The sequence below is a fragment of the Protopterus annectens genome, chromosome 9.part0 (genome assembly GCF_019279795.1).
Source record: "Protopterus annectens isolate FY-2018-M chromosome 9.part0, PAN1.0, whole genome shotgun sequence".
Lineage (NCBI taxonomy): Eukaryota > Metazoa > Chordata > Ceratodontiformes > Protopteridae > Protopterus > Protopterus annectens.
Genome location: NC_056743.1, coordinates 454,283,211 through 454,305,815, shown reverse-complemented (window position 1 = coordinate 454,305,815; position 22,605 = coordinate 454,283,211). Strand labels below are relative to the sequence as shown.

Below are 22,605 nucleotides of genomic sequence, written 5' to 3'. Positions count from 1 at the left end.
TCAGCTCCAGCACCCACACATTCCTAATGCACCTTACTTACTTATTTACTGCACTTCCTTAAAATAGGCCAACAGCTGTGACTAGGCTTTTACAGCATGTGTTGGGATCTGTACTGCTGAATCGCCTAATACAAATTGCTGAAAAGTTTTATTCTACACATAAGGCCATGTTAATAGCAAATCTTTGCATCTGAAATTCTGTCTTTGTATTAAAAATGAAGAAATGCCATACTGGTCCACTGGTAGGAGGCACAAAAACATTCAAACACATGTGATTCTAATACCGCTTAATGGACCAAGTTTTACAGTTACTCAAGCTTTCAGATTAGCAGGAGTCCTTTATGAAGAGTTATTAAGTTACTAGTGTTAGATGAGGTGCTTTGATATCCACATGTTCCTAGAAAGAGGAACACATTATTTTCCTCATTCATTTAAACAAGACACTTGAAAAATGAGAGAGACAGACTGAACTTTAAAAGACTTGGGTTATGTCTTGCCAGTTCTCCATGCACAATGCATTAGATTGGATGTTCATTCAATGGGGCAGAGTATCCCATATCAACTGCTCTGATATTTATTAAGAACATTAATCACAATTAAAAAGTTGTGCAAGTACATTGGTTAAATCCAGAGTTATCATTTATAATTTATTTATAATTTGTTGGTCTGTCTTTACATGAAATCAGCATCAAAGGCACTTTATGCAGTTAAGAAAACCTATCTCTGGAATTATAGGTAAGCTCACTAAACTAGGTATAAATCCCTATGTCACAAGATGGGTTGCCAACTGGCTCACTGACAGAACCCACACTGTGAAAGTAGCAGACTCCAAATCCGACTTCAGACCAGTGACAAGTGGAGTACCACAGGGTTCAGTCCTGGGTCCTCTCCTGTTTGGTATCTACTTCTCTGAAGTACAGGCTAACACAGAAGGTCTTTGGCTAATGAAGTTCACAGATAACTGCAAACTAGGAGCCATAATCGAAACTCTAACGATGTGGACATCCTACAAAAGGGCCTCACTGAGACAGATGCCTGGTGTCAAAGCCATGTCCTCAAGCTCAATGCCAAAAAGTGCATTGTCATCCCCTTTGATAAAAACTCTGTACCCATGAACTACAACACAGGCGGTAGTATACTTAACACTGAAAGTGTGATAAGAGACCTTGGGACACAGGTGGACAGCAGTCTCTTCTTTGATAATCACATCGCCACAGTAGTCAGGAAATCCTTCTACGTTGCACACCTCATCACAAAAGGTTTCTCATCCAGAAAAAAGAGGTCATTGTTCCCTTCTACCCATCACTCATTAGACCCATTATAGAGTACAACGCCCCTTTTGGTATGTACCTCACAAGACATCTACAACAACTGGAAAGACCGCAGAAATACCTCACAAAGAGGATTACCGGCCTCAAACAGATGCCCTACACAGACCGTCTCAAAAAAATCTAGCTTTACTCCGTCGCATATCGCCTACTCAGACGTGATCTCTGCCTAACATACAAAGCTATGTCAAACCCAGAGCTGCTGGACATGCTCCACGTAAAGAAATCCGAATCCCTCCGAGCTACACGCTCTAGGGACCTAAACCTTGTCACCACAATAAACAGAACATGCTGGAGGGATAGATTCCTGTCCCAGAGACTTCCCATACTCTGGAATAAACTACATGTCTATATCAAACAAAACTCCTCATTAGCATTCTTCAAGAAAAATCCTGATGATTGGATGGGAAATAGAAAATTCACCCCGGGGATCACCTCTGTGGCTCTGCTGGACAGTGACACAGGAAAATAATTTTATTGGGTGGCAAAAGCCAGGGTACCTTTTTGGCTGGGCTTGTATAGGCCCCAGGCCCGATAGCCTAGTACTTACCTATGAACACCTGAATAAAACCTAACTTACTACAACAATGTAATTTTGAGGACAATTATCTTTGTGTTTTGTGTGGAAAGAAATCACGATAATTGCAGTAATGTTGACAATACAGATATGGGCAATAAAGAAGTCCAGGACTACCAAGAGAATAAGATAATATAGCAATAACCAAGAACTGGGTGTGGTATATTGAAGATTTACCCACAGTTGGCGTGGTTTAATTATGAGGGTGAAGCCCAAGTGATATACTACACCACGGAGTTGATTATTGATGTTGTACAGTGACATTATTTAAGAAAAAAAACCTTACTTTTCTTAAATAATGTCTTTGTATAATGGTGCTGTGGTGTTCTTCCATGTTGCTTCCCAATTCCACTGCTTTGTTGATGTACTGCACATCTGTATGGGACTTCCGTTCCCACATTTACACAGTCCGTGAGTGCTTTGGAAAGCAAGCAACAGAGATAGGAAGATCTCTGTTGCCTTCTTTTTATTGGGGGGAGGGGGAGAAAAGAAAGCTGTAACATACTGGCAGTTAGAGGTACAAGAGTTGGGAAAAATAAGGAAAAACAGGTATGTTTCGTTAGTTTTCCACCTGATTTTTCTTGTATTTTCTCTGCTTCGAGAGTACCTCTATTTATCGGGAGGCTCCAGCTTTTTGTCTCATTATAAGAAATGTGGACTAAATAAAGAAGGGAATGGGTAATGTTGCTCTTTTGCATTGTCTGAAGGAAAGGAAGTCTGAAACTGAAATGCATGTCATTATTTAGTGATTTCATTCCTCAGTGATTTGTCGGAAAACCACAAATTTTATGAGAAATGAAGTCACTAAATAATGACACACATTTCAGTTTCAGGGTTTCTTTCCCTCAGACTAATGCATGTCTAGACGTGTAACAATAAAAAAAAAAAGTCTAGCCGCTCAATATCAGCCTAAGCAGAGCAAAAGTACTGGACACATTTTTGTTATATGATTTTCCTTCTCTGGATTTAACTAATCCTCCTGCAGATCTCTTTTTGCTGTGATTTAATTTTCCATTAAATGTCATAGTATTTGATTAAAGCTGTTTTCTTCTAAATGAACAATGACTCCAAAATATCATGCAGGTGGTATTTTTAGTTTTATGGCAGTTAATAAACCACCTTTCTGAAGTTCCATGCTCTCTCACACATGCTTACACACGTACAAGCACCCCTGCACACACAAACGCAAAGACATTGCATTCAAGCTGCACACATTTTTTCCCCACACTGGCCATTTTTAAGTATCTTTTTCACACACTGAAGAAGAAATTATGTAATTTTCTTTCCAGCAGATATCAGTAACTTAAAAACTACCAGTGAAAGGACTGTTGTTCATCCGAAAGATCAAGTAATCGTACAATCTATATTTATTCAATTGCATCATCTACAGTGGCTATAAAAAGTGTACACACCCCTGTTACAATGCCAGGTTTTTGTAATATAAAAAAATGAGACACAATAAATCATTTCAAAACGTTTCCCACCTTTAATGTGACCTATAACCTGTACAATTCAATTGAAAAACAAACAAATCTGTTAGGGGAAAAAATATAAAAAATAAAAAAAGTACAATACGCTGGTTGCATAAGTGTGCACACCCTTAAACTAATACTTTGTTGAAGCACCTTTTGATTTAATTACAACATTCAGTCTTCTTGGGTACACACCTGCCATCAGTTAAAGAGACTCTGATTAACCCCAAATAAAGTTCAGCCGTCCTAGTAGGATTTTCCTGACATTTACTCAGTTGCCTGCTACAGAAAAAGCCATGGTTCACAGAGAGCTTAAAAAGTATCAAAGGGATCTCACTGTTGAAAGGTATCAGTCAGGAGAAGGGCACAAAAAGATTTCCACAGCATTGGATATACCATGGAACACAGCGAAGACAGTCATCAAAAAGTGGAAAAAATATGGGACAACAGTGACATTGCAAAGAACTGGACGTCTCTCCAAAATTGATGAAAAGACAAGACAAAAACTGGTCAGGGAGGCTGCCAAGAAACCTACAGCAGCACTGAAGGAGCTGCAGGAATTTCTGGCAAGTACTAATTGTGTACTACATGTGACAACAATCTCTCATATTCTCCATATGTCTGGACTATGGGGTAGGGTTGTAAGACGGGAAGCCTTTTCTTACACAGAAAAACATCCAGGCTCAGCGAAAACTGGCAAAACAATACATCAAGTCTCCCAAAAGCATGTGGGAAAATGTGTTATGGTCTGATGAGACCAAGGTTGAACTTTTTGGCCACAATTCCAAAAGATATGTTTGGAGCAAAAACAACATATCAAATCACCAAAAGAACACAGTCCCCACGGTGAAGCACAGTGGTGCCAGTATCATGCTTTGGGGTTGCTTTTCTTCAGCTGGAACTGGGGCTTTAGTTAAGGTAGAGGGAATTATGAACAGTTCGAAATACCAGTCACTTTTGGCCCCAAACCTTCAGGCATCTGCTAGAAAGCTGAAAATGAAGAGGAATTTCACCTTTTAACATGACCCCAAGCATACATCCAAATCAAAAAAAGAATGGCTTCACCAGAAGAAAATTAAAGTTTTGGAATAGCCCAGCCAGGGCCCAGACCTAAATCCAATAGAAAATCAGTGGGGTGACCTGAAGAGGGCTGTGCACAAGAGATGCCTTCACAATCTGACAGATTTGGAGCGCTTTTGCAAGGAAGAGTGGGCAAATATTGCCAAGTCAAAATGTGCCATGCTGACAGACTCCTACCCAAGAAGACTGAATACTGTAATTAAATCAGAAGGTGCTTCAACAAAGCATTAGTTTAAGGGTGTGCACACACAACAAAGGATTAGTTTAAGAGTGTGCACTCACATGCAACCAGAGTATTGTATGTTTTTTATTTTTTATATTTTTTCCCCTAACAGACTTGTTTGTTTTTCAATCGAATTGTAAAGGTTATAGGTTACATTAAAGGTGGAAAAAGTTTTGAAATTATTTATTGTGGTCTCATTTTTTATATCACAAAAACATGGCATTTTAAAATGGGTATGTACCCTTTTTATATCCACTGTATGTTTTCCAATGTTTTCAAGTTTTCTGTCTTTGTATCATTTAAACTAAACTCAACTGAGACTTTAATGTAGTGTCTTTGCATACTGTGCAGTATGCAATGTGTTTGTCATCGCACCAAAACTACATTCACGTATGAATTATTTATAGAATTAAAAACATGCTAAAGTACACACAATCTGTTCTTGAATTACAACAGTATAAAGCAAATATAATGTTATAAGGTGTGTGATATATAAGAATAGGGGGCTTAACTAGTGCCCTTTGTCAGTACCACAAACTAGAGCCGCACCCCTTCAGCTCTCCAAATAAGCGACAAAAAAAAATGTCCATTTCCTATATACAACAAGCAGCCTCCCTCCTGCCCTAGCCAATCAGGTCCCATTCCTGTGCCCTTCTCCAACTCTCCTTCCTCTCATTATTTTACTAACAAAAAAAAAAAAAAAAAAAAAAAAAAAAAAAAAAAACACTTCATTCCTTGTAGAGAGCATTACATCTCTCAGGTTTTAGTTAAAACGATTCTCTCTTTTAAACTGTAGCAAACTGCTTGATTTAATGTAGTAAGCACTTGCTAATGTTTATATTCTATATAGAGCACTATAATACCGTGGATTTACTTTACTAAAAAAAAAATGAAAAGAAATGTTTTTAACTGTAGCAAGCAGTTGCTACAGTTTAGACTACACACAAAGCGTTAAGTGATCAGGATTGCCCAATCATGCCCTCCAACACTTTGAGACCAGGACAGTTGTCCCCTTTGCCTTACACTAGCTATACTAATATACAGCAAATATATCCCCCAAAAACATAAATCAAACAAAGATGAGACCATGCAAGTTTTTTCTTTTTTTCTTACCTTTTTAGTGACAATGTTGCCAAGTTCATCTGTAAACTGTTCCTCTGTCACCTGTTCACCTGGAATGTCTTCATATTCATCCCCCTGAATAAAAGAATGGTAAAAAAAGAATTACTTAAATACGGCAGTACATCCTCAATGAAACAGAAAGCAAAAATGAAACAAACATTGTAAATAATGCAGAAATTATGACATAATGGAGAAAAAACACAGAATGAGAATTTGTGGAAACATAATCATAGAAAACATGAACTGTGGGTGCACTGCACTGACAAACATTAAGTGACATAACCTGTGCACAGTTCACTTACGTCACTAGTTAAATATGACATTATGTTGATCTTTCATCATAGTATAATAGCAATTAAAAATTCAGAAAATTAACTGACACTTGCCATATGGCCATGGAGTACATCTGTAGTGGTGCATAGCCATGTGCTGTATGTTGTAAAACTATGCCTCACCAACATCAATTCAGCTGAAGCTTCAGCCGAAAGAAGAAAACTGGTCAAAGAGTCATTGTGATTAAAGAAACAAGAGAAAGTATTACAAGTAGGGGACTGAAACTCCCCTTGGTCATTTATACTAATTCTTGAAACCATGGAAAAGAAGAAAAGCCCAGGAAATTTAAAATTGCGGTTTGTGCACACAATGAAACTGCACTATCAGTGATTTCCTATGTGAATTAGCAATTGAGAAGTTTCATTGCAGAGAGCTAAAGTCACTGAATTGAAACCTCATGTACCTTCTGCATGACCGGGAAAAAGGAAGCTATTGTTTGTTAATTCTGCCCCTATATTAAGCCATTTTCAATAATTCTAAAGCATGGAATAATCTGCATGTATGCCACAGAATTTTAATGCAATTTTCACAGGAGGAAAAGCTTGCATTTGTCATTGTACCTTCTTAAACTCTAAGATATGCATTAAAAATCAAGTTTTCCATAGCTTTTTTCATTACAAATCAAGTTTTCCATAGCTTTTTTCATTACATTGTGTTAAGGTTTGCTGATGAAAAACAGAACACTACTCCTGTTTGTAAATAATCATTGCCAAGGACATAAAAACATAACAGAGAAAATGTGCCACCTACATTCACTACTGGCAAAATACATTAGAGGTAATATATAACATATGAGAAGCAAAGGGTGGTAATCTGCAACTTAAGTAAAACATGCTGGAGGGATAGATGTGCTTTACTCAGAACACTGCTCCTCTGGAATTGTCTTTCTCTCCACATAATAACATTATGTCTCCTACTCTGGTTAAGTAGAAAATAAAAAAATAGGAAAACGCAAGTTCACTACTAGATTAGTAACCCTGCCCTTTACAGATAGCTGAAGCATGAGAATGACTGCCTGCTCTGGTTACTAGTACTGAACTGCAGAGAGCTCTGGATTACATTTATTTATAATACTAGGGTTAACAAACCTCTTGGGAATGTAAGGCTAGGCTTCTGAAGATCCTCAGAGATCATTAGCCTAGTAAGTACCCATGATCCTCTGAGCAAATGCAGAGAAAACCTTTTGCTTAACCATTGTTAGAATCATGGAAATATGAAAGGAAACTATAATCTATTATTTGTTTATTTATTTTATTTTTATTTGTTGACAGAGACAGCCCATCTGGGATAGATACCCTTTTTCACTGCAGGCCTGGTGAGAAAAGCTCCAATATTAACAAACATAGACAATATACAGTATATGTTCATTTTCCACTTTGTATATAACATTTTCATCTTGGTTACATATATATTTTTGCACACACATTTAGCTGTAACAGAAGATTAATGCTAACCTTACAACATACAATTTGTGATTATAGGAGGAAGAGAAAATAAAATTATCTGTGCGTTTGTATAAGGTTATAGCAGATAAAAATACAAAGAAAAACAAGGGGAGACAAATATTGATATTTGTGCTTTAGTTAGTCGTGGTGCGATGACAAAGAACAAGGACTAAGTAAAAGAAGTTAGTAAAGAAATATAATCAGTTAAATGTTTACAGTAGTAAATAGAAGGGAAAGTAATAATAACTGTAGATCATTGTATGTGTACAGCTTTAAGAAGCTTTCTAGGGGCTTGCAGAAGAGTATAAATACTGAACACGTGCAAGCCTGACTGCCATTTAGTAGTTAGCTGTTGAGACGTAAGCATGCGTGTCTGTGTAGTCTGCGTAGTCTGTCTGTTAATCAGTTTGTTTATATTTTGTAATGCTGCTATCCATCCTGATGTGTTTCGATGTAATAAAGCATGTAAACAAACTACCCCGCCTGTTCGTCATCTATACTAGAAAAGGATGAGCGACATGGTACCACAAGTGGTATGTCTAAAAAGGACATGGTACCAAAAGGAGATCCAGATTTTTCAGTTTGAAACCAAGAGGCACTCAGTTGACACTGGAGGAATATATAGGAGTGAATCATCCCTACTGCATGTATAACTCGCAAAACAGGTCAGAAACGAATTTCAGGTATTAAAACTTGCTCGGGCTATTTTTTTATTTGCAAAATATGAAATGAAGCATTCTGAATGCTCTAAACAAATTTCTAAGTAACAGAAATATCCGATATCATGATATATTAACAGAAATATTCGAAATAACTATGGAAAATGTTTGAAATAAAGTCAGAATCACATAAAATGAATAAAATAAAGGGAAATTAAGGCATTTTTCTCTAAGCACTACTTCTTCACACTAATCAAAGCTATTCAAGTTGTCTGAAGCGTTTGAAGTGTTTGCATGTTTGTGCAGTATTTCAGTTAATTCGCAAAATAAAGCCATTATAAAGCATATTTCGCAAAGTACAGCATTTGGAAGAGTTTATTGTGCATTTGAATGTTATTACAAGTGCTGGCTGTGTGCATGTTTGTATATAATTACAAGGGCCATTTTTTTCAGTGTGTTTGGGCATAATTTGTTGGCATGGCAGATGGAGTTCGAAAACCTGGTCCACTTGTGTTTGACAATAATATTGCAGAGAACTGGAGAGTATATGAGCAAGAGTACAATATTTTCATACAGGCTGCATTTTCTGATAAAGATGACCATACAAAGGCATTTATTCTACTTAATTTAGCTGGTTCAGAAGCCACAGAATGAGTGCGTTCACTTGTGTATGTACCTGCTGTCTTTGCAGGAGAGGGGGAAAAACCATCATATAGTTGTACCAGCTGAGTCAAAGGAAGACCCCAAGTGCTTATAATGTAAATTTAGAGAAATGTGTAACCCCCAAACAAATGTTACAATGGAAAGGTATTTATTTTATACAATGAATCAAAAGCCTGGTGAAACTTTTGCAGCATATATAATTGATTTGAGAAATAAAGCTAAACCATGCAGATTTGGTGATTTTAGGAATGCGTTGATAAAAAACAGACTTGTGAGCTATATTAAAGATGATGCTGTGAGAAAGATTTTGCCTCGTGACAATGATTTAACTTTGAATAAGGCCATTGAGATTTGCCAGATATATGAGCTTACAGAGAAGCATGCTAATGCTTACAAATGACAGATGCATGCTTCCAGTGACATCTAAAGCCAATGTTGCTTGTATGCAGCATGTGGTTAAAATAAACAGGCCCAAGCATATGGGTGTAACTGTAAACCCTGCAACACTGAATGGGAACCCTGTGGCTTTCTAGCAAGCTCCAAGGTGTGCTCTGGAAACCACACAGTCTCAGTGAAGCACAAGAGTAAGTCAGCAAACTCAAAGCATGTGCTTCACCCAGTTTTCATAGCCAACTGTCGCCTCACCCAGTTTCATAGCCAACTGTCATAATTGTGGAGGAAGTTATGAATCTAAAAGGGAAAAATGTTTAGCTATTGGTCAGCAGTGAAACAAATACAATAAGTGGAATCATTTCAAAAGGTTTTGCAAATCAAAAGGCACACATTCCTTTATTAAAAGGGAACATTCAGAGAAACAAGTTGATCAGTTAGAAAGCTATGACTCTACATTTTATGTTGATGTTGTCAGTGCTCCATGAAACAGTCCATGCAGTAGATTTATGGGCAAAGAATTAAGTATTCTGTACTGTTTAAATAAATGGAAGACCCATAAAGCTCAAAGACGACATGGGTTCCAAGTGCAATGTTATGTCTGCAGAAATGCTTTCTAGAGTATGTACTGGCGAGAAGCTTTATTTAGCAAAATGTGCGAAGTTTGTTGCTTATGGTGGTGAACAGATTCAGATCGAAGGCTCAGTAGTATTTTCATGTTGCTCTGCTGGGAGAAGCTACAACTTCTTATTTTACGTGGTTAAAAGGCAAGTTCAGTCATTATTAGAGCTCAGAGACAGTTTGAGAATGGGGTTGCTTTCATTTAATAAGGAAGTCTATCATGTTAGTTTAAAAGACCACAGTTCTAATTTCACCCAGTATATTTTCTCTACCTATGCTGATCTTTTCAAAGACAAAATAGGCAAGCTTCTAGTAGTGTACATCATGAAGTTAGACCCAGATGTCAGCCCAGCCTGAAAAGTTCCAGTAGCTATGCAGAACAGAGTTAAAGCCAAGCTAGATGAAATGGTGCAACAATGTGTAATTTATCCAGTTGAAGAACTTATTGAATTGGTATCCTCCATGGTGGTAGTTCATAAGAAAAGCTCAGATTGATATCAGAATATGTATTAATCCACAAGATTTGAACACGGCACTGAAAAGACCTCATTATCCAATGTGTACAGTCAAAGACGCTGCTGCACTGATACCAAATGCCACTGTTTATTCTGTCTTAAATACAAAGAGATATTTTGGCAAATTTTGCTCGAAAAGAAATCCTCATTGCTTATTATGTTCAGTACTCCTTCCATTTGGGATAAATTCTGCCAGCGAAGTCTTTCAACGTGCAGTGGAACAAATTTTTTCTGGGTATCCTTGTGCTATTATAGAAGATGATATTCTAATAGGAGATAATGGTGAAGCTGATCATTACAGAAACCTCGAGAAAGTTCTGGAAAGAGCTCATCAAGTGAATGTTAACATAAATCCTAAGAAGTGCAAGTTCAAGTTATGAGAGGTTACTTATGCTGGTCATTTATTTACCTGTTCAGGCATATGACCAGGCCCTTCCAAGCACACAGCCATTCTTGAGATGCCAGCTCCAGACAATGTTCAAGCCCTTCAATGCTTTCTTGGCATGGTTAATTACCTAAGCAAGTTTATTCCAGATTTCAGCCAATTAGCAGCACCGCTTAGAGAGCAAACACATAAAGATGTATCCTAGTCATGGTTGTAACACCACCAAAGAACATTTGATGTCCTGAAAGAGACAATTGCCAGTCCACCAACTCTCAGATACTATGATGTTCACAAACCAGTTGCTCTTTCCTGTGATGCTTCGAGATTTGGTCTTGGTGCAGTTATTCTTCAAGACGGTCAACCTGTTGCTTATGCATCCAGATCTCTAACCCAAACTGAAATACAGTATGCACAAACAGAGAAAGAACTCTTGGCAATTGTGTTTGCATGTTCGATTTTCCATGATTATATTTATGGTAGACCTATCCAGGTCGAAACAGACTACCAACCTCTAGTCACTATTTTGAGAAAGCCTATGCATTCAGCTCCAGCCAGACTGCAATGCATGATGTTGAGATTGCAGAAGTACAGTTTCAATTTGTCTACACTAAAGACAAACTTCTTTATCTTGCTGATAGATTATCCAGATCACCCAGAAATACAACTGAAGATTATAAGAGTGACAAACTTGATTTTGAAGTCATGGAAGTGAGTAATTTTTCTTCCACACGTCTCGATGAGCTTAGAAAACATACAGCCTCAGATCCTGTTTTACAGAAGCTCGGCCACTTTATCAATTGAGGATGGCCTTCAAAGCAACCTAGATGACCTCAAAAAGTGCAATCTTATTTTCTTTAGAGAGAGAAGAATTTGTCTGACAATGGCATTGGTATGAAAGTTCGAAACGTAATTGTTCTAAAGTCCTTGGAACAAGAGTATATTGCTAGCTTGCATCCTGGCCACCCAGAAACTGATTCTACTAAAAGAAGGACAAGAAGACTAGTGTTTTGGCCTTCTATGTCACAAGACATTGAGGCAGTACTTTCATCTTGTTCTGTATGTAACAGTACAAAGCCACATCAACAGAAGAAACCACTTCAGCTAAACCAGATTCCTGAACTACCTTGGTCAACAGTAGCCACTGACATTTTCAAGTGTAATGGTCAACATTACTTGGTATTAGTAGACTCTTAATCAAATCAGTTTGAGATTGACCTACTTCCTAACCTAGCATCCAGTACTGTCATTACTAATATGAAGCATCATTTTGCCGTCCATGGTAGTCTGTACAAAGTTATTTCTGACAATGGTACACAGTTAACTAGCCAGCAATTCAAAAGATTCACCGAAGAGTGGGACTTTACTCATGTTACAAGTAGTCCTGGGTACCCACGGTCAAATGGTTTGGCAGAAAGTGTAGTTCAAAGTGCAAAACATTTACTAGGAAGTCAAAACAAGATAATAATTATGTTTTCCTGAATCTCTTGAATCTCAGAAATAGTCCTTGTGATAAACATCTTGGTTCACCTGCCCAGAGACTTCTGTCAAGACAAACCAGAACTACCTTACCAATCAGCAGTAGTTTGTTGGTTCCAAGTGCCAAGAATAACAGATTTGTGAAAGTCCATCTGTTAAAGAAATGCCTAGTCTAGAAGTCTTATTATAATAAGTTCAAGAAACTGCTCAGTCCATTACATGAAGGAGAGACAGTAAGAATGCAAACATGCAAAGGTTATGATCAGATTGGAGTTGCGAAAAGTATTTGCCCAGAGCCAGAATTGTACATTGTGGAATCACAAGGAGTAGAGTTTAAGTGGAATCGGAAACATTTGATGTCGGTGTCCAAGCCTATACCACAGCACCTAGCCTGTGAGAAACACTCTATCTCAGAGTGAGTTATCCAACGTTCCAGTTCTAGAGGACGTTCCAGTGAATATCCCTATTCCTGAGATGAATCATGAAATTTCTGAACCGAGTTGTTCACCGAAGACTAGCCTTAATGCTAAACCCAATTCTGAATGCTGTTACTAGATCAGGTCATATTTCTAGACAATGTTACAGATACACAGCAACTTGGACATAACACTGTTTGTTTCTAATGTCTGTATTATTGCATGTTTTATTCTAATGTCATTTCACTAAAGGCAATTCATTAGGAGGGAGGATGTAGATCAGTGTTGTATGTACAGCTTGAAGAAGCTTTCTAGGAGCTAGCACAAGTGTATAAATACTGAGCATGTGCGAGCCTGACTGCCATTTTGTAGTTAGCTGTTGAGATGTATGCAAACATGTGGTGTACTCTTGTCAGTTAATCAGTTTGTTTATATTTTGTAATGCTGCTATACATCCTGATGAGTTTCTATGTAATAAAGCATATAAACAAACTACCCTGCTTATTTGTCATCTACACTAGAGGACGAGCGACAATCACCATATGGAAATATAGCACAGAGCAACTATGATTTTATCAGAGGTATTGCAGCTTGTATTTTCTTCAGGATCAGAAATTATCTGGGTGAGGGCAAGAGCAGAGCCAAGTGCCCTACAGATGCTGTTTTACCAGACTTTTAAATAATTTGTTGTTTACTGTAAACTTTAACTGGAGTTCCACAGTTTGGAGAGACAGTAAGAATAGAATGAGTTCCCAGCAGAGTTTTTTTGAGTTACATACAGCTAGGAGATTTGGGATTCAAACCCAAGATTCCCAGCATTCTGCAATGGTATAATTGGAACTGGACTCTGTATAGTCTCTGGACAGACAGGTGTTAAGTTTCCCTATACCACAGGTACAAGTATGATTCTATCATAGTCTATGTTGGCATTAAATACTTGAGTTGTACTTCCATGGACTACATGAAGACAGACATTGTTGATCTCCCTGAATATGTGTTTCAGACAGGTATGGCGCTTACATTGAGCAGCACTCTCTTCACCAAGAATGATACCACAGTATGAACGAAAGATGACCGATTTCAATAACTGGCTTAGTTTCTGGTGTCTTTCCAGGGGAATTCAATATGCATTGGCATGTGAGGACATGGTTAACAGATAATGTTGCTTTGCAAACGATGGTCTGCATCTATCTCATTTAGGCTTCTGAATATTGGCTAAGACTTTATACACCCCAGCATATTTAGGCAATGCCAGACTGACAAACCTACCCACATTGCAAATAAAACCCAAAGAAATCTAAAGGTATTACTGCTCAATGCTAGGAGCTTAAACAAGAAACTCAACACCCTACAAGCTCTCCTCACTCTAGAGAATACATACATCTATGCCGTTATTAAGATATGGTTTAAATCCACAAAAAGTACTCTAGCAGAGCAAGACTTCAGTGCCTTCCACACATTTAGGCTACTGGCTGCACAGACAGACACAAGGAGGAATGTCAGTCTATATTAACAGCGGCATAACTTTATGTTGGTTAAACAGGATGATTCACTGGAATTTATCAATGTGCAACTAACCAAAGACAAAGTACCATACCATATCCTAGCAAACTACAGGTCACTCTCTATGTCCCAAGAATCCCATAGCTCACCATTAAACCAAATGCCCAATTCACTGGAGACTAACCGCCCCCTGTATAGATGGGAAAACATACACTGCTTCATACTCACATTCACAATGATTTCTGGACAGTACTAACACAAATACCCTTGGGCAAATAGGGCACATACCCACCAGAGGTTCAAACATACTGGATGTGGTACTCACCAACAGGAAAGAGTGCTGCACTTCTCCCAAGTGTAATGTACTTACTGGTGAAGTTCGACTACAAAATTGTCTCCTACGAAATAAAAATCAGCCCAGTAACCCCAACAAACTCTGTAACAGTTAGGAACTATTCCAAAACAAAATACACTTTATTAAGTGACAGTTTAGCAAAAGTCAATCCCCCCTCCTAATCCCAGGTTCACAACAATTTATGGGGATTTTTTCACAGAGACCCTGTAAAACTATGTAAATGGTTGTATAGAGGCTGATGTAAGTGCCAGAAGTAAACCCAAAACAGCCTCTAAAACAAACCACACTGGTGGAATCCTAACTTAGGGTATATAAGAAAAGGAAAAAAGTCAAGGCTAAAATCAGGACTAGTAACTCCCACAATGATAAGAGCCCTCTAATCAAACAGAAACCTAAGAAGACTAATTAAGTCCAACAAGGTCAATTATGAGGTCAAGATAGCTTCACAGGCTAAAGACAACCACAAGGCCTTCTACAGCTATGTCCTAAACCTCAAAGGCAGTACAGAGTGTACTAAGCATGTGGTCAGTGGTGCCACCTTCACTGAGCAGAGGGACATTGTGAATTTAAAATAAAAACAACAGTTCACAGTACACAATCACGGACCACAAAGTAGCTCACCAAGATTTATTACAGATTAGCCCATAATAAATCTTGGTGAGCTACTTTGTGGTCTGTCATTGTGTACTGTGAACTGCTGTTTTTTTTATTTTGCATTCAAAGTTATTGTAGTTTTGGACACTGTGAATTTGCTGGCTGAAAAATTCAGTTCAAACTTCACCCTCCACTCATACCTCTCAACTTTACAGATTTTTGCTTTATATTTTTGGTCTGTTTCACATAAAAAGTTTGGTTTTCTGGCAAATCATTGAGGTTTGAAGTCAAAAAATGATACACATTTGAGTTTCAGACTTCGTACCCTTCAGAAGATTCATGCTAATGCAAAATGTGGTATTCTATCAATTGTCTAAGTTTGTAAGAACAATACTTTAAAAGTGTCCCTATTTCTGTGCCTTTGTCCCCCCACATTATTTATAACTTTGTCCAGATTTCTTGCTGTAAGAGGTTGAGAGGTATGCTTCTACTAACCCCTGCCTCCCACCATAAAGTACCTATTAGCATACCACTCCAACTGTTAACAGGGAACAGATCCTGGGTGTGCTGGCTAAGGCCAAAAACACAGCCTTAGTGGGCCCTTACAATATCCTAGGATGCCTCCTTTATAGCTGAAAACATGACCTATGAGGACCACGTAAGTCAATTTTCAACTACAGCTTCAAAACAGGCTTTGTACTATGAGAATAAAGGACTGCAACAGTAATCCTACTTCACAAGGGTAGACCATCAAACGACCCCAGAAACTGCAGACCTATTAGGTTAACTAGTCTAATATGCAAAGCCATGGAAGGAATTCTCATGAAAATGATAAAAAAAAAAAAAAAACAAAAAAAAACATAGGCAACCGTCAGACACTGGACTCATCCCAGTTTGGCTTTTTCAGGGGAAGATCATGCCTACTAAGCCTGGTGGACTTCTTTGAAAAGGTCAACAAAGCAATGGATTTGGGGAAAACAGTGCATACTGTCTATCTGGACCTGGCTAAGGTTTCAGTACAATTACTTCTTCATGTATAGTTGACAAACTCAATAAATTGGGTATAACCCCTTACTAACTCACTGGATTGCCAACTGGCTCACAGACAGGACCCAGGAAGTCTGGATTGGTGATACAACCTCCACTAAGACAAGTCACCAGCGGTGTATCTAGGGGTTCAGTGCTGGGACCAATGTTATTTGGCATCTAGTTCTCGGAGGTAAAGGCTAATGCCAAGGGCCTTTGGCTGACCTAATTTGCAGATGACTGTAAATTAGGAGCTGTCATAGATTATGTCCACGGCACAAACATCTTACAAGAGAGTAAATGACTGGTGCAAAAGTCATGGACTAAAACTCATTGTCAAGAAATGCATTTTTGAAAACTGCTATCCAGACTAATTACTCCATCAATAAGACACCCATAAGAGTTGGCCCAATAGTTAGGGATTTGTGAACATATGTAGACAATAATCTGGACTTTGACCAACATGTGACCAAGGCAGTAACAATAAATATTCTATGTAGCCCAACTTATAAGTAAGGACATGTCATCTATTGTCAAAGGAAGTCATAGTCCCACTTTATTTTGCACTGATTTGACCCATCATTGAGTATAACACCCCTTTTGGCATGTACATGACCAAGCATATGCAACAGTTGGAACAGCCACAAAGGATCATTACCTGGTGAATCCAGGGTATAAACACAATGTCTTATAAGGATCTCCTTAAAGCCCTATCTCTGTACTCTGTCTCACACAGATTACGAAGAGGCTATCTATGCCTGGCATACAAGGCATCCTCGGATCCAGCTCTGGTGGAACTTTTGCACATTTGCAAAATGAACAGCATCCAAACCACTAGATCCAAGGATTTAAAATTTATTTGTTGCATAAATAAGACATATTTGTAAGACAGACAGATACGCATCTCAAAAGATACACATTTTCCTGAACAGGCTCACCATATATGTGAAGTAGAGTCCATCCCTAACCCTATTTAAATGTAACTTTGACCAGTGGATATGAAATCAGAAATTTACCCTGGGTCTGGCCTCCCCTGTGTCTGACAGACAGTGGCAGACAGTAATGCTCAAACTGACATGACCCCAACTCCCACATAACCTCTAGAAACTTCCTAACATACATAAATGCCCATGCTACATAGGGACACAATTGAGTAAGATTGCATGGTGAGGTTTATAAAGATCCTGGTGGTCATTAGCATAGTGTGCATGTGTGTGTGTGTGTGTGTGTGTGTGTGTGTTTGTTTGTAATTTGACCTTAATCAGCAGAAAGGTAATTCCCAGCAATGTAATTCATGCTCAAATATTACCTGACTCAAGCTATAATTCTATGTTCAAAGAAGAAATAATGCAGCTACAGCAATTGTCAGAACCGACTAAAATAAAAAAATTATTAAATAAGTTTTTAGGTGTCAATCTACCATGAGACTGAATATATATACAAAATGAGGAAGCACCACAACATATATATATTAATTAAACTTATTTAATTTGTATCACAAAATCCTTGCTGTTACTTAGACCTCTAGCTAACAAGAATGCGTAATCCAATCCAAAACAAGATGAGGCATGTAATTTTAGTTGCTTTTGGTATAATACATAATTAAAATAATTGCCTATTGACTCTAAACTCTGAAACGTAAAACTGGATTTTTGGCCTTCTTTTTCACAATAGTTAAACAATGCATTGGCTCTATCTTATGTCTTGATATCACAGAAATTTTCCATGATTTTTATGTACAAAGATCTTTAAGTAAACATTCCAACTGGCTTTTTTTTTTTTTATATTTAGTTTGAAGTTTAAAAGAAAAAATGCAGTTTTTATACAATGAAGATGAGGAAAGGAAGTGTCTTTCAAAGGGAAAATAATCATATCATACCTGTAATAAACACAGGTACGTAGCCGCAGTGGTGCAACGGTTAGTGTTGTCACCTCACAGCAAGAGGTTTTCCCGTTCGATTCTTGGCTAGAGAGCCTTCTGTGTGGACTCTGCATATCCTACCAGTGATCGAGTGACGTTTAAAGACATGCATGTATGTGCATGGGTGAATGGGTGTGCCTTCTTTGAAGATTGGGCAACGGGCTGGCAACTCGGCACCGTAAAAAAAATCCACTGCCAACCATTAGCGGACCGGAGTTCTGCTGTGGCGACCCCTAACTGGGAAAAACATTAGTAATAAAACTACGTACGTACTTTCCGTTTAAACCTCAGGCTTTAAAACCTGAAATGTACAAGCATCATACATGGGTACAGTAATGCAAAGACATGAGATGCAAACAGTGATGCAGTTGTAATAGAAAGGAAACCTAGTAACAGAACAGGCCAATAAAATGAACATTTGAGGTTTTGTATTGAACAGCAGCCCCTCTAATGTAGGGCTAGACCACAATATCCACGATTATAAAATATACCAATTCTGATGTCACACCATTGTAAAAGAAATCAATGGCTTTTAAGGAAACCAAGTATCCCCTCTATCTCCAGAGTACTGTGACCTCTGAGTTATTATATTTAACATGCCGAGCTGTTGTGGGGTGCAGTTAATGAACAGTAAAATTAAATATGTTTCAATGTTTAGTAATTATTTCTGTCAATCCTCTTTTTATTGGAAAGTAAGAGAAATAACATTAAAATGAGGAAAATTAATAATATTTTAACACATTGTGCAGTACCACAGTCAATACTTGCAAACTATGTATAATACACACAAAAATTATCATACAGTATTTGACAGCTGGTCCATTAATTCTGTAATAAAAGTTAAGAAAAAATAGCTCAGAAAAAGGGCTAATGATATCTCAGACATCATTCAGCATTTTGAAGTGGCTGAAAAACACTGCAAAGCATCATGGAAAATGATGAAGTTTATATCACACGGGATCACCCATTGCCAACAGTTCAAAAGATAGATACCGCAAAATGTATTAGTACTCAGCATCAAGGAACTGATCACAAAAGAAGAGAGCACTTGTTTATTAAGAATAATATAACTAGAACATGGATGATAAAATCCAAATCATCTAAAGAGTATAATTAGGGTGGGGTGAAGGGGTAGCTGTCCTGGGCACAAGGTGTTAGAGGACACAATCTGCAGATCATTTTTTTTTTTTTTTTTTAATTTTGCCCCTCACATAAACAGGACAGTACAGCGTGAGGGTGTTAGGACCTGGCATTACTTCTTAGGAGAGAATGAAGGATTATCAGATCTAAGGAGGGACCTTGTTTTTTTGTTTTGCTCTCATGTAAAGCTTGAGGGCATACGGCATTACAGCCTGGTACTTCTTTAATGTTGAGGGCCACCAGACTGGAGAACAAACTTTTTTTTAATGCTCAACCTAGATTTGAAGGGCACCAGACTGGGGAGTTGCACCGGTCACCAAATGAGTCAGGTATGGCATAGATTATAGTGTTAAAATATTATTCAATAAATCATTTCCCATATTTCCCAACATTTTGTGCAGCTGGAAGGTTTGCTTTGGAATTCTGGAAATAATTTATACACTTTTACATATGTTTGACCTATTAAGTCATCACTTCCATTCTATATCACATAACCCCTGAATGAACACAAGGCAGTTGTTTAACTTACACGCACCCAATATACTTCATAAACAAGAAAGTAAAGTTTGGGCACATGAACTAAAGTTCTCATAGAAGTTTTTAATGGGAATTATTTATTCTGTTACATATTTTTCATGCATCATTATGTAACATTCATATTAGTAACTCTCTTCTATCTTGTATATAATGTATGGGCAACTTTACTGTTTGCCTTAAATTTTGCTTACATTCTTTTATTGTGTTCACATATTGTACTACTTTGTTATTGTCTTAATATTTGTAACCATTGTTCATTTTTTTAATGTGTATTATGGAGCTTTTCTCCCCAGGCCTCTGCTGAAAATGGGCTCCTACCCAGTCGGACTTTCAAGGTAAACAAATGTCAAAGAAAATAAATAAATGAATGAATGATGTTAATGTGACAAACATTTATCACTCTAAATTCAGTGACTCTGTTTGCTCACTTGTGCCCCTTTTTAATTTCATTTTTGTGTCTGAAGGTGGGATATTTGGGAAGTGAATGCCAAAATATGTATCACTGAATGCAGAACTTTGTTTCCACAATGCATTGCTTGTAGTGACACAAATAGGGGGAAATTATTTTATGCTGATTCTTTGAAATATGCTAATAGTAAAGGCAGGAGTTGTGGGAAGTTTGCCTTCATTCACACCATCATACTCAGGAGCCTGTCAGAAGATTGACAGCACATCCTCCAAAGCAATTTCACCAAAACAACTTTGAACAACAGTGGGATTTTTCCCTTTTCTCTACTGCTGTGTAACTTTGGAGTAGGTGCATATAAATTTGGGTTGGTCCCCAAAATGGGGTGAGGGTGCACTGACCTCATACATAAATATAAAGTTATGTCATAAGACACAGTTAAGCAGAAGGATGGTTGTACTCATACAACATGTTGATGTTATATACAAGTTGGTAAATACTCTGTACTGTGAAACACAAGTATTCTGCATTGTCTAAGTTAGTATTGTGTTAGCTGTCATTTTTTTCTTTGCTCTACATTCACAAATATACCACCTATACTCACAGCTGCCAGTCACTGTTCTCACAGTATTGTTATCCTTCTGGACATGAAGAAATGTCCCTAAATTATCACACCTTCGCCTGGGCAAAAAGGTCACTTCATAGCCAACCAAAATGTATTCTATAAGAGCGTTTGGAAATGGTCACCCACAGCAGACACTGAAGGCCAAGTCAGGTTGTTATATTCATGAAGCGCATTCTTTCTGTAAACAGCATGCTAATACAACTTATCTTCTGCTTGATTTGTGAGATGAGCACTAACAAAGTGCACATAATGTCTGACAAGAACTTTTTAACTATGGCGTCTTAAAGGTCTATATGGCTAGACATGTTATGGTCCCTGAAATTGTTTGCCAAGCATTGTCCTCATGTTACGTACTCCTCCCTGCACACCTCAGCTGGAATTAGGATGCTGTTGACTCAAAAAACATCATACTGCAATGGAGTCAATCACCTGTACTCAAAGTAGTGTTGATTTACCCAGTGTGCACGTCATCTGACTAACTCATTCTGAAAATGTCAGGTATTGGTACGGCAGTGTGAACATGTGTGTTTATCATCCGTCTATCTGTGTAACTCACTCTCTACTTTTTAGTTATAGTTCCATGTCATAATAACTCAGTTTGTTGCCACGGAAACAAGTATAATATTAAAGTATACACATTTTATTTAATTGTTTAAAATAACAAAAAGAATAGACAACCAAAATATTTTTATTATAACTTTAAATAAGAAAGCTGCTGACGCCTCAACACTTTATCTTGAGAGGGAAAATTACCGTCTAAGACAAAATGCCCTAAAGCCAGGAGTTTTCTTATTAAAAGTTATAGTAAAAGTATTTCAGTTACCTGTTGTTTTTGTTATTAACAATTATGATTTCACAGCAATTCTCTGAGATGGAAAAAAATACATCTGGGCTATACAAAGAATTGTCTTCCTGAAACCAGCGCTTAAAATTCTGTGGACCCTTTACATGCAGTACATTAACAGAAGATCACATTCCAGGACTGAGCTTAGCTCCCTGATAAAGCTTTTTGCTGAATTATTGCTGATAGGATGTTAAGACAAAAAGCTTAATGAACTGTTTTAGCTGTTTACAGCATTATACTACAGAAGACTTTGCAGTTACAGATATTTTGTAATAAACAAAAAGAAAAACTAATTTTTGCTGTGACACTCCTGTTCTAGATGTACTGTAATGCATAATGCATTAGTACTTTGGATGTTTTAAGTAAAATGTTTGAGGTTTGTAGACAGACCTTAGAAGTTATATGGAATAGATGGGACTATCTGTAATTTGAAGTACATTAACACTTACTTTGTACAGATATGCAGCAAAGAATAAGAAATTAAAGAAAAAAATCTTGGCCAACAATAGAAATCTAGGTCAGGACTAGAACGTGCTCACAAATTATTTAGAGATGTTTTTTATACAGTCAAGGAAGCATGTTTAACTCTAAATACCTTATGTCAAGGTGCACCATGAAAGAAGATTCTTGCAAAGCAAAATCACTGTTCAGAAAAGGTGGCTTTGTTCAATGAAAAAAATGCATTTTGTACTGGATGCTACATGTAAATTAGCAATAACTTCTGCATCTCATCAACCCTAGCACCACTGGGATTCTACAGGGGTCTTTGATAAAATAATGATGTTTAGGTCGAGTACCACATGTGTGGATCATATACGTTACAGACATAAGTGTTGTTTCTTCCCTGGAGATTCTGTGGGAGATGGTAGAAGGTCATATCACTCTCAGAAGTAGGTGACTTTACCACTTACATAAAAGAGTGTGTGTGTGTGTGTGTGTGTGTGTGTGT

The 22,605-nt window shown here is 37.6% G+C and overlaps 1 protein-coding gene across 4 annotated transcripts in view; it reads right to left on the bottom strand.

Annotated features, from left to right (window-relative positions):
* The window catches only part of ANK1 (ankyrin 1), a 1,899,552-nt gene that overhangs the window by 118,153 nt on the left and 1,758,794 nt on the right, over positions 1-22,605 (bottom strand). For all 4 annotated transcript variants that reach the window (XM_044082993.1, XM_044082990.1, XM_044082992.1 and 1 more), the window contains one exon: positions 5,794-5,877. In XM_044082993.1, the coding sequence (XP_043938928.1) occupies positions 5,794-5,877 (84 nt within the window). The remainder of the gene's footprint in view (positions 1-5,793; positions 5,878-22,605) is intronic.